A 12,340-nucleotide genomic window follows, 5' to 3' on the forward strand; every position below is an offset into this window, starting at 1 on the left:
TAGCTCAGGCAATGGATGCTTTGTTTCTGCCATGGCTCCCGCAAGAGCTAAATGAAAGGTAGCAGCCAAGGCTTTGCAAGGGGTGGCACGAGGGTCATCCCTGTCCCTGGCAGCCACGAGGAGCTGGTTGCCTCCAGACTGGTAAAGAGATTAGAGCCGTGTTTCACCACCACATCATGGGACCTGCTGAAGAAGCTGATGAAGAGTCGCTGGTGGGGAAGGATGTGTCTTACACCTGCCTAGCCCCACGTGTTGCTTGTTTCCAGAGTCCTGGTGGGCAGCCTGGCTTGCTCTTGCCCAGAGAAGCAGGCAGAAGGAGCAGACCGGGAGCAGAAGTGCTCGCAGATGTGGCTGGGAGGCATTGCAGACGTCAGCCCGAGACGCCCCGGCTCGGAGTTTGGCTTTGCGAAATGAATCATGAAGTAGGGAAGCACCGTAAAGGGATTTCAGACTGAGTTTGGAAAGGAAAGGAAGAATCTGAGGACAGTTATTGCTGCTTGGAGAGACTTTGGAGAAGTTTGTAAATGCAGCTCCGGGAGGCTCCTCAAGCCTTCCTTAAAGTGATGGAGTGAACGCTCCAAGGAGCTGATTGTGCGGAGGGAGGAAGACTCCGACACAAGACTGCCCTGGGCTTCTGATGGGGAGGTCCTGAGGGGAAGACAGGAAAGATGTGTGGATTTAGCCTGGTTCTGAAGTGACCTCATTGCTGCAGGGCCCTTTCCTGGCTTCTCATCCTGATGCTGCACGGTTTCCTGGACAGCGAGGTGGCAGGTTTCGCCTTTGGAGGGGCTAATGCTGTTTGGCAAAATGGGATCACCTCTTCTTGCACTTGTGCCTCCAGGTTCTCTCTTTCCTGGCCCATCTTTGCTTTGTTCCTCACATCTTTGCCTGCCGCTCAGCTCTTCACCCTCAGCACTTTTCCCTTTCTACCTTTTTTCTCTAGGGAACAAGCAGTGGGTGCTCCCGGAGCAGCACCCGATGGCCCCCAGGGCTCCCTGTCTGCCGAGAGGCTTCAGCCCAGGTCTTGGCTCCATTCACAGTCTGACTCTCCACAGATATGGGGCCCTCAAGAGAATTATGAGCTCCAGAGAAGCAAAAGGACCCCAAGAAGCAGCACTAGGACGAGGGAAGGTGGAGAATGCAGCAGCGGAAGCACGAGTGGCTGGGGAAGAAGGAAGCAGTGCCGAGATGGTGTTTGCTTGGCTAACTTGCTGCTTCCTCCCTAAGAGGAGCGTGCAGCCCATCTTCACCATCCGCACGGGGCTGGGAGGCTATTAGGCAGTTCATTAGTCAAACCTCTGAGTGGCTCCCACCGTTGCTAAGTGCCTATTAATACCTCTTGAGGGGAGAGGAGAACACTGTAGAAGCACAGAAACCATCTGAGGGTCCTTGATCTTGTTCTGGGCTGAGGTTGGAGGGGCAGCTGCAGGGAGAAGAGGGGCTGGGCTCCTCGGGCTGCAACTTTGCACAAGGGTGATTACTGCCCAGGCAGAACGTCACCTCATCTCAACTGTTGCCTCCCGGTGGGGTTAGGGACACCTCGGCACACTGCCTACCTCTTGCAGGTATTCCCACTCCGGGAAAAGCCAGGAAAACCTGCTTGGATGTCACTGCTGCTGCTACAGTGACTGCTGGGCTGCGCAGAGCCCCCCTGCTGCTACAGTGACTGCTGCTGCAGGTCCGTCTCCTCGCTCGCTTGTGTGTACGGTCAGCTGTTAAAGGACACTGCCATCACTTAATTAATGGCTTAATTGAATCCCTCAAAGGGATCGAAATTGGCTGCCTGACTCTTGTCACTGAGACGCATGTGTAGGAAATAGTAAATCACCATTTGGGCCAATAAAGTTGCAGCTCTGGATAGGAGCCCCTTGGAGCAGGGGTTAGGGAAGCAATTCCTCTTTGCAGAATAATATATGCTGTTAGAAATAAATGTGGGGGATTTTTTTTTTTCCTCAAGCCACCAGGTCCCATCCATGTGCAACAGTTAGACCAAGTCCTGAAGGTGATATTAAGGAGTAAACAGAGCTGAAGTGGTGTATTTTCTGTAACTCAGGACTCTGTGCTGTATTTCAGCCTCCAGGTGATGCAGAAAGGAAAATTAAAAGGCAAGGGAAAAACCTAGAGAGGCCAGGGTTGAACTGGGTTGAAGAACGGGGTGTTGTGGTCAGTAGAAGTGTCTGAGCTGGTGTTGAGAAGAGAGGCTTGTTTGAGGGTAGGGAATCGAAACTGGGAAGGAGGGGAGCGATATAGAGGGGATATAGAGAGGGGATATAGAGAAAAATGTCCCCGCAAAAGGGGGAAACCCTGAAAGGAGGGATCTGAACCTGGCAGCAGTGCTAATGCTGTGGCCCTGCTTCCGATTGCTGAAGTAATTGCTGCTCAGGAGGGAGGTGAGCCAGGACAAAGCAATATTCCACCCAGGCACCGAGGAAAGCAATTAAACCTGGTAAATACCAGTAGCTGACTAAAGCCAGGTCTTTAATTAATAGTTTCATTTGAAGGGTAAGGAAATCATTAAGTGCTATTGGTGTCTGTTAATTTCCTGCAAGAGGAACAACAATAGAGAGTTTTAAGGCTCCTCTTCTGCAGCACAGGGTGTGTGGTGGGGAGAATCACAGACTGGTTGAGGTTGGAAGGGGCCTCTAGAGATCATCTACTCCAACCCCCTGCTCCAGCTGGGACACCCAGAGCACGGGGCACAGGGCAGCATCCAGGCAGGTTTGGGAGATCTCCAGGGAAGGAGACTCCACAGCCTCCCTGGGCAGCCTGTTCCAAGGCTCTGTCACCCTCACAGTGAAGTTCTTCCTCATATGGAGAGGAAGAGCAGAAGAGGTGGCCGAGCCCTTGCACAAGGGTGGAGAGTCCCCTTGGCGTAGCTGAGCTCACCCACTCGCTGAGCTGCTGCGGAGCCCTCGTGTTTCTGCCCAGGGAGCAGAAGCCCTTAGTGCAGCTGGGAGCCCTTAGTGCGGCCTCTGCTTCGGGGTCCTTCATCAGGAGGAGAGAGAAGACGGGTGGAAAAGGCCACTTCCAGCTGTGCAACGAGACAACACACTTGAAAGCGCTGGGAGGGCCTGTGGAGCTGGGGGACGGGAAGACAACGGTGTAATATTGTAGAGATCCAGGCACTGAACATGGGGAAAATAACAGCAGCCTCCTTGGTGTGGTCGGAGTGCCAGAGATTTCAGTTTGAGGAAGTAGCAGAGCTAAGTGCTAGAGCTGGGCAGAGCAGGCAGGATATAAAGCTTGGTATTGTGTGGACAGTGTCAGAGTATTGGTAATTTGTATGTTCATAAATGCTCCAAAACCAAGACTGTTACAGAGCAGTCTTAAAAGAGCACGGCCTTGATTCCCAGCTTGGGTAAGACAAAGATTTACTCTAATTGCTCTCTGACTGTAGCCATGCCACCTTTTGGATGGACCACAGCTCTTTTCCCCATCTTACTCTTCAGTCTGTTCCGCTGCCCTTGTCTAACGGGCATTGTTGTTGGTTGCACCGGTGCAACGAGCAGCTCCTGGCAGGGAAGGATTTGTTCTCTCCAGTTGAGCTGCGCAGGACATCACCGATGGACCCGTCGGTGCTGAAGGGCCCTCTCCCTTCGGCGAGGCTGCTCCTGGTGCTCGGCACAGAACCCAGTCAAACCTTCCTGCAGGACACATCAGTGGCCACACGTGGCTTTTCTCGGCTAGCTGCCACACACTGGAAGGTAATCTTTGTGATTTATAGCTGGCTTCTTATATCATGTATAGTCCTGGCATCTTCTCTTTAAAATGAGTAATATGAATTTGCTGGAAGCTCAGCCGTGTCTCTGGAGCAAGGGGAAGCTCTTCCAGTCCTTTAGATGTTTGTGACTGTGGATGAATCTCTTTCCTTGCTGTCAAATCAGTAATAGTTCAAGGAATGTCCCTAGACAACCTACCCTCTATTCAAATTCAGACACAGAGTTGGAGTAAGGTAGGGGACTCGTCTGAGCCTTATTATCTTCTGTCACAAGGACTCACCAGGCTCTTCTGAGCAGGCTGATTTCTTTCAAACCCTGCTCTGTGCCTTTCAGCCCCACGAAGGAGGTTCACTGCTTTGTTGCCATGGTACCCCTTTCTCTAAAGAGGAAGAGAATAGTTAATTATGCAATTTAAGATACTAAGGAGGAACCACAGAAAGAGAAATAATAGAAGGGGAGATGCAGGGTGTGCGGTAGGACTGGTGGCTGCAGAAGACAGTCTGTTTACAGAAGCATTTGGCCAGCACGGGCTGTGGAGAGCCAAGGGTGGCAGCGTGGGGCCGGAGAAGCTGCCCTTTGCTGGGCATCGTGCTCTGCTCCCTCCCCTAGTTAATGCTCCGGAGAGACCCAGACATATTTGCCTGGCAGGAATTCTCTCTGGATGGAGCTGGGACAGCAGTAATGTATCACAGAGCCATGACACAGCCTATGCTGCCTGGGAATGTGCAGAGGTGCAGTTCAAGTCTTACGTGTTTTGAATCTCTTTGGTAGCGTTTCCTTGTTCCGCAGAGCTGCTAACGCCCTGCCTGCTTTCCCCAGGAGCCCCAGCAAACCCAGCTTGTGGTGCCCAGGACAGGACCAAGAGCTTGCAAGCATCAGGTCTGGCCAGATGTCAGCCTCCGCAGAAGGCCTGGCCTTCTCTGTTTGTCAGTAATGCTGACAGGCCAGCTCCAGCTTAGCAAAGCAAAGCACCACAGCAGATCTTTGGGCAGTGAGTTCAGAGGGCAGAGCTCCATGCTGTGCAAACACGGGCAGTGCTGCCTCTGCACAGCGCCCTGAACTCTCCAAGCCAGATGAAAGGGGGAGAGTTACCCTCAGGTTGAGCTTCCAGATGCTTGCAAGAGGAGAAAGGGAGGACAACAGTGACCCTGTGGCGGTCTTATTATACTAGATGACTGGAAAGGACTGAGTGTTTACACACTGCCGAAGCTCCCCTTCCACCCCACGAGGGCGACAGTACTACTGAGAGCTAGACAAGAGCCACATACTGTGGTGAGAGGAAGAAAGCAGTTGAGAGGCAGTAATAATCCCAAATAATTCTTTGCACGCAGCAGGAACAGCTGTCAGAAGATCAACATTTTAATCAACAGATTTTGTACACAAGAGACTTTGCATTAAGCAAGTAAATGCATCCCTGCTTGCACCACCAACCTAAGGTGGTCTCTTCAAGCTCCCCTCGCAGACATTTCTGTGGAAGGAGGCTCTCCAGGATGTGTCCCAGGAGCAGCCCTCCCCGCGGTCCACGTTGCAGCCGCTGCTCCCGCACGCCGCCGGCTCCTCCTTTCCTCTCACATGCGCCTGGCTTTCCGGGGCCGGCAGCCGTTGTGTGGCACGGGGGTGTTGTCCGTGATGGAGATGACCTCCAGGCCGCCCATCGTCAGGCCCTTGATGGCAGCCTGCAAGAGCGAGGGGCAGCTGGGCTGGCAGCACCCTGCAGCGTGGCGAGGGAGAGCAGCTCGGGGGAAAACAGCCTGCAACAAGGGGATTTCAGAAGCGACCAGTGCTTCCACTTTACCATTATCTTAAAAGTCAATAATTATTATTAGGAAACCCAGTTCAAACCTTCCTTTCTTTGCAGTCCTTTCACCGCATTTCCTATCAGTTATGCCACTTCAGTTGGAAGAAACCAATGTTCGGTTTCTACTCTGTCCTCAAAGTAAAATTGCTCTAAAATTTCACCAGCAGGATGATTTCTTTTTGTGACTGGATTCTTTATGAGTAGGAAAGAAGAGGCATTTAATAGCTGCAATCATGAGTCCAGCCTGAATTTAAAAAAAAAAAAAAGGGGGGGGGGGAGAAAAGAAAAACATGGAAAGAAATGGAGACACTTACTTTGCGCCCTGGTCCCAGTCCTTTCACCATGACTCGTACATGGAATACACCTTTCCCACGTGCTTTCTGAGAAAAAATGAAGAACTCATTAATGTTCCTTTTGATACCTCTCCTACTGCTTTGGCTCCTCTGTAGTCTTTAGTCTTTCATTCCCTTCTGACCTAATAGCATGGTATGCTTTAAGTAAAAATAAAACGTAGGTATTAATGGATGGATACAAAAGACAAATGCTGGGGTTACTGCACAAAGACAGACATTAGTCAGAAAAAAAAAAAAAAGAAAAAAGTGACAGATTCAAGAGAGCTTCTATGTTAGGTTGCCAATTCTGCAGATTGAGAAAGCTTTAAATCAAACTTCCTGCAACCTACGGTCAGGACAGAACATGACATATCCCTGAGACGTGACTACACTGGGAAGGGACTAGCAAGGACTAATTCCATGCTGTTTTCCCTTGTCAAATGCAGTGATTTCTATCCTGCGATGAGCAGATTCCTTCTAGAAGGTAAATGAGAAAAGCAAGGAAGCTTTAGATTTGCTGTGCAGGAGTCCACACGTTGAGTACAAAAATTCTAGGGGCTTGGAAATTGGAGATGAAAAACACCTGCGGTCGAGTGTGGCAGCACTGCCACCAAGCGGAGCCCTTCGGGATTTCTCTCCTGTGCTCTGGTGCATTTAATCCACTTTAACAGAGGAACAAATGTGGCCAAGCACACTCGTACAGCTGTTAAGAGACTCCAACGAGCAAAGATTAATAGCAGAAATGTTCTTACATTCTGCTGAGCAAACCCCTGTAGGCTGTTAGCCAGCAGTGGCACCAAACACCTCTGGTCTGGAAGGTTGGAGCGAGTTCCACCTTGTTTAGGTGGAAATCCTGGTTTAGCAGGATTTTCAGTTTCACCTTGTCTCGTTCAGCTATAACGAGGGCCGTGACACAGACTGTCTCATTTTCTCCTGCCATCTGGACACCCCCGTGTTTTTTCTAGAGGTGATTACCACGCACTGCATGGATCTGGAAACTACACATGCAAGGACATCACCTTCTGTGGCTGCAGCTGCTGGCATCAGTTCTCCTGTGTCACGGAGCACATAGAAAGCCTACAGCCAGTAATTACAGCCACTTCTCTGTCCTTTACAATGCAGAAACTGAATAACTGCACATGAAGGGGCCACATTTCCAGTGGACTGAAATCCACTCAGAAAAAGCAGCTTTACCCACTGGAGCAGAAGAGGGGAAGTTGCAACTTAATCTCAATCCCAACGTGCCCAGCTAAGCTCCCCACCTGGGCATTTCTAACAGCCCTGTCTGCATCCAAACCGTCACTGTGTCACATGAAGCTTGGGAAAGGGTCTGCAAACAGCAGCAGGATGCCCAGCTCTAAGGAGCAGAGGCCAGGCCTGCCCCCATGAACAGGGCACGGCAGCAGGAACGAGAAGCAGAATTCCTGCTCCCCTCTCCATCCCGCTGAGAAGAGCTGAAGTCTCCGAGGGTGCCCGTATCCTCGGCACCCGCTGGCAGCACGGGGAGAGCTGTGAGGAGCTCTCCCTCTGCGGGGTGGGCACAGCGAGCACAGACTCACCGCCGCCGCCGCAATGCCCGCGGTCTGCGCTGCGATGGCCGTGCCCTTCTTGGCATTCTGGAAGCCCTCAGTGCCGCACGACGTATGGGCAAAGGGCCTGTTGTCGAAGCTGACGACCTGGATGTGGGTGCTGGAGTAGGGGAGGGCAGAAAGAAAGGTGTTAAGAACAAGACTTTTCAGTTTCTTCTCATTCTGCTTAACTTGCAAGGCTTGCCACTCTCGTTGCCCTTCTCAAGCCATCTTAACTCGGCGCTCCGACTCGTCTCGGTTGCACTAACCGGCTGCAGAGAACTTCTCAGCCATCCGGGAGAATCGGGGATGGTAAAACCTTTTTGGATGATCCTCTCCTGCTTGGTATTGCTCAGATAAGTTTAACTCTGTCAGAAGCACTTCCCTCTATATTTTACCTCTTCTTTTTTTTTTTTTTTTTTAATACACAGACTATTTTTAGAACCTCAAAGAGCTTTAAGAAATGGTAAATCACTACATTAGGGATCACTAGTGAAATCGGCCACCTCCTGAGGATAACGCGACAGCGCTTTCAGCTTGCAGTAGCAAGACTGCTAGAACTGAGGGCAGGAATGAACGTGCCATTAAAAGCTGTCAGCATCCAATTACTCACATCAGAATGCAGTCAAAATTGGTAATAACTGCCTTATTTAAGACACTACACAGGCGGCTGGGCTTCCTGAACAGCCCCGAGGTTTGGGCTGTGTGTTTTTCTCTTCCCCGACACGATCGCTCCTTCCCTGACCCACGGAGCGTTCTCCTTGGAATGATGACCGGCTGTAGCCCAGGAACACGGTAACTCATTCTGCATTTTCATTTTCATTTTGCATGAGCACAGGCCGGGCGCAGAGGCTGTCGCTTACTTGTTGTACGTGGCTTTGATGTGCGCTATGGGGATCTCCTCGTACGTCTTCCCATCCCATCTCATGGAGCTCCTTTGCAGGATCAGAGGGCTGAGGAGCAAAACAAGCCGTATCAGGCGCTGGCTCGTTAACTTTTGCCAAGTTTCGTGTCATATTTCCAGGGAATTTGGGCAGAGAAGCAAAGGGATCGAGAGCTGTCTGTTCTCACAGCCACACCAGCTGTGCCGGTGATTGACTCCAGTCACTCGCCGCGGGGTGGGAGGCTCCCGGTGCGAGGCTAATGGAAGAGGCGGCTCCGCAGCGCGCCGGCCTCACCTCAGCTCGCCCGGGCCCTGGCCCTCCGCCTCCTTGGCCGCCACCTTCCCGGCGGGCTCCTGCGGCCTCCCCGCGCCGCTCTGCACGGCGCGGCGCAGCGCGGCGCCGCAGCCCCTGCGGGAGAAGGGCGAGGAGCGGTGAGGCCGCGCGGCGAGGCGGCCCCGGGGGAGCCCGGCCCGGCCCGGCCCGCGCGGCCTGCCCGCTCACCGCCGCGCCGCGCACAGCAGCCGTTGCCCGGCAACCGCCAGCGCCGCGCTCATGGCTCCCGCCGGCCTCCGTAGCGCGCGCGCCTCTCCCGGTAGCGGCGGCGGCACCGGCGGCGGCCGGGTCAGCGCGAGGCATGATGGGCGCTGGGAGGAAAGATGGCGGCGCCCAGCGCGGCGCACTGTGGGAGCGCCATGGCGGCGCCCGTGCGGCGGGCGATGGCGGCGGCCGCGCCGCGGCCGTGGCGGCTCTTCGGCGCGCTCTGCCTGCTGAGGCTGCCCCGCGTCACGCAGCCCATGAGGCGGGAGGAGGAGGAGATGGCGGCGCTCATGGGGCAGGTAGACGCGACCGGCGGGGACCCCCGGGGGGGAGGGAAAATGGCGGCCCCGGCGGGGACCCCTGGGAGGGGGCGAGTAGGAAATGGCGGCCCGGGGTCCCGCCAGCGCGGGGCCTTCCCTCGCGGTGAGCCGGAGAGGCCGAAGGCGCCGGGCCTGGCCCGCCGCCCCATCCCGGTGCCGTTCCCAGCCCTTCCCCAGGGATGGGCTGTCGCGTCCCGGGCTCGTGCCATCCCCCGTGAACGTGCGGCCCGCTCCGCCCGCGGGCGCTGCCCTGAGCGCGGCCGAGGCCTCACGGGCCCGTGCGGCCCTCCCAGATAGAGCTGGAGAAGAGCCGCTATTCCGACCACGAGCTCCGCAAGCTGGAGGAGGAAGAGCAGCTCCGGAGGAGGAAGGAGAGCGGGTACGACGATGACGAGGGGCCCGGCCAGACCGTCATCATGGCCCAGGACCTGGAGGACAAGTGGGAGCAGAAGCTGCAGCGATTCCGAGCCGCGCCGCGGGTAACGGGTAGGGAGCGAAGCGGCCCCGGAGCCGGGCCCAGCGCTGCCCAGTGAAGGCGCTCGCGGGGTTTTTAACGAGGGTCTCGGCCACCCGGCAGCACCGTCAGCATGAGAGGAATTAACCAGCTCGCAAGGGAAGCCTTGTTTCTGCGCAGTGAAGTCACGCTTGTAGACACGACATTACAAAGTGGGGCCAAGGGGATTTCCTTTTGACACAGGAGGAACTTCGGTTAGCTTGATCTACAAACTTGCATAGGGCTGTGACGGATTTTTACCCAACTAAAAATGCAAACTGCTTGTTTTAAATTGTGTTCAAAGTGAGTGCAGCCTAGCAGCGGGTTCCACTTGAATCGTGCGTGGGCTTGCAGAGAGACTGAGAGCGTGGTCTCAGTTGTCATTGTGTTCTGTGTACGAGTGCCGTGTGTCACTTGCTGCTAGAAGGGTGTGGGAAGGAGGCAGGTGTCGAACTGTTTTGGTGGGTTGGGTGCTGCTGACTGCTTCCAGTGTGTGTTCTTTTTTGGCAGATGCTGATAAAAACAACATTCGAACGTCCCTGGAGAGAAAGCTGGACAGTAACCTGATGCTTCTGGTGAAACAGAAAGTTGGTGACCAGGAGCTGTGGCTCCTGCCACAAGCAGAATGGCAGCCTGGGGAGACGCTGCGGAGCACAGCGGAGCGAGCGCTGGCCGCTTCCTTGGGTGCGTGGGCTGCTGCGGCCCTCGCCCTTTTCTCCTCGTTGTCCTGCTTGATTTCTTCCCTTGACCTACTGTAGGGATATTTGCAATTCTCAGTAATCTGAGAAAAGGGATTTCCTGGCAGAGGGGCCGAGCTAATGTGCTGGGGCTTGTGGCACGAGCTGTGGAAGCAGAGTTGTGAAGCTGCTCTGTGGCTGTGCCCTGCTGCAGGGGGACTGGAGCTGCTCTGTGCTCAGCTGCTGTGCTTTGTGCAAGGGACCACCGGGGTGAGTGCCAGGACTGATCTGCAGCCTGATGTTTAAGCATCACCAGTTGCCTCCTGAATGCTCTGGGGTTGCTCGAGATGAAGCTTCACTTCTCCTCTTGTCACCCTATAGCCACTTGTGGCAAAAGGGTGTTAGCAAATCTGCCCTCCCTTCTTTTCAGGATGGGTTGGTAGGGCTTGGTGCGCTTTCCCTGCCTCTCCTGCCTTTAGACAACTTGCAGGACACCAGGAGAAACAGATTTTTCATGAAATGAAGCTTATGATAGACAATATCTCTGCTGGGAAGAAGGAACTGTCAGTCTGAACTGAACATGTCCTGTACCCATTCTCTTATTTCACTAAAGTGGTTGCTATTGCTCGGTGTTCTTATGTCTTGTTTTCTTTTCCTTGCTTTCCTGGTGTCTTGCAGGAGATCATATCCAGGCCAAGTTCCTGGGGAATGCACCGTATGGGCATTACAAGTACAAATTCCCCAGGGCCATCAGGACCGAGGACAACATGGGAGCCAAAGTCTTCTTCTTCAAAGCCTTCCTCCAGAGCAACGATTTGTCCCAGGCAGAGCTGAAAGAAGATTTCTTGTGGGTTACAAAGGATGAGCTGGGAGATTACTTGAAGTCAGAATACCTGAAGAAAGTCAGTCGATTCCTTCTGGACTTGTAAGTGCTGGGCCGTGCTCCAGCAGATGGGGAAGACATGGAACATGACTCTGGGGAGGAGCACAGCTGCTGCTTCCCATGGTCTGTGTGTAGGAGATGCTGAATTGGGCTCTGGAGGATAATTTGCCTTTGCCTTATTTCCCAGTTCTCTTCCCCAGGCCTGCACTAAATAAATATTAAACTTATGCCTCCTAAGTGAAGCTCTCCCCGGGGAGTTCTTTGCCTGCGTTGAATCTTCCACCTCCTCTGGAAGTGCATGTTGTGACTTCCTTTTCCTCTCCCACGTGGGCTGTTCCCTGGGGCTGTGGTACCCAAGAAGCTGTCTCTCCTCACCAGATTCCTTGTCATAGTCTTGAGCTCAAACAATTTCTTTTAAATAACAGCTAATGCTTGTGTCCCTGGCACCCACTCTTAAAGAGCAGCACTGGAGAATTTCCTATGTCCTCAGGTGGGAACAAGCTCTCCTAGGTCTGAGAAGGAGGCTTGCCACACTTAGCTGTACCAGTGACCTGGCAAGGGACCAAGCTGAAGTATTTCTAGATTTTAGGCACCATCCCAACACCTAAGACTCCAGTTTTTGTGACCTCTCTCAGGAGGAAACGCACATGGCGGTGTGCAGCAGAGCAGCAGTTGGTTGTTTTTCCAAGGATTATCCCTTGCTGGCCTGGAGCAGCCCAATGAGTATTTGCAGCCGTACCCTGATCTCTTCAGGCCTGCGTCCATAGCTGGGCTCCTTCTGCACATCCTTGGAGCCCTTCATCTTCTCCAGAAGTAACCGCTTCACCCGCAGCTGGAAGCTTTTCCATTAACCAGGTACCACCTACCCGGCACTGCAGAGACCTCGGCAGCAGACGAGGGCCCACGGGGCTGGGGAAGGCAGGTTTCTGGAGAACTGGTTTGTGTTCCTGCAGGTTCCTCACAGCTCTGCGCCCCAGCCCTGTTGTTCGCATGTGCTTTGAAAATTAAATTGACGCTTTTTGGCTGCCTTTGGCCCAAGAGCCCCTGATAAGTGGTGGTCATGCAGGACACAGCTGTTGCCTATTCCTTGGGTAGCTCTTTCTTTAATATAAAAGAGTGCTATTTTCCC

At 53.7% G+C, this 12,340-nt stretch overlaps 2 protein-coding genes across 2 annotated transcripts; one reads left to right on the forward strand and one right to left on the reverse strand.

Moving 5' to 3' along the window:
• Positions 1–5,054: 5,054 nt before the first annotated feature.
• MRPS11 (mitochondrial ribosomal protein S11) lies at positions 5,055–8,520 on the reverse strand. Its single transcript, XM_026036332.1, has 4 exons — positions 8,281–8,520; positions 7,409–7,538; positions 5,832–5,897; positions 5,055–5,395 (listed from the first exon to the last, which is right to left on the reverse strand). Exons 1-4 carry the CDS (start codon positions 8,343–8,345, stop codon positions 5,288–5,290), a joined length of 369 nt encoding a protein of 122 aa, XP_025892117.1. The 5' UTR covers positions 8,346–8,520; the 3' UTR covers positions 5,055–5,287.
• Positions 8,521–8,939: 419 nt separating this feature from the next.
• MRPL46 (mitochondrial ribosomal protein L46) lies at positions 8,940–11,447 on the forward strand (the record flags this gene model as incomplete). The annotated part of the gene is made up of 4 exons (XM_026036317.1): positions 8,940–9,137; positions 9,452–9,644; positions 10,162–10,335; positions 11,007–11,447. Coding segments are annotated over 4 exons (816 nt in total), but the record flags the coding sequence as incomplete, so codon positions are not given.
• Between the last annotated feature and the right edge of the window lie 893 nt (positions 11,448–12,340).

Source organism: Nothoprocta perdicaria, unplaced genomic scaffold (assembly GCF_003342845.1).
Source record: "Nothoprocta perdicaria isolate Ctin4 unplaced genomic scaffold, notPer1 scaffold_176, whole genome shotgun sequence".
Taxonomy (NCBI): domain Eukaryota; kingdom Metazoa; phylum Chordata; class Aves; order Tinamiformes; family Tinamidae; genus Nothoprocta; species Nothoprocta perdicaria.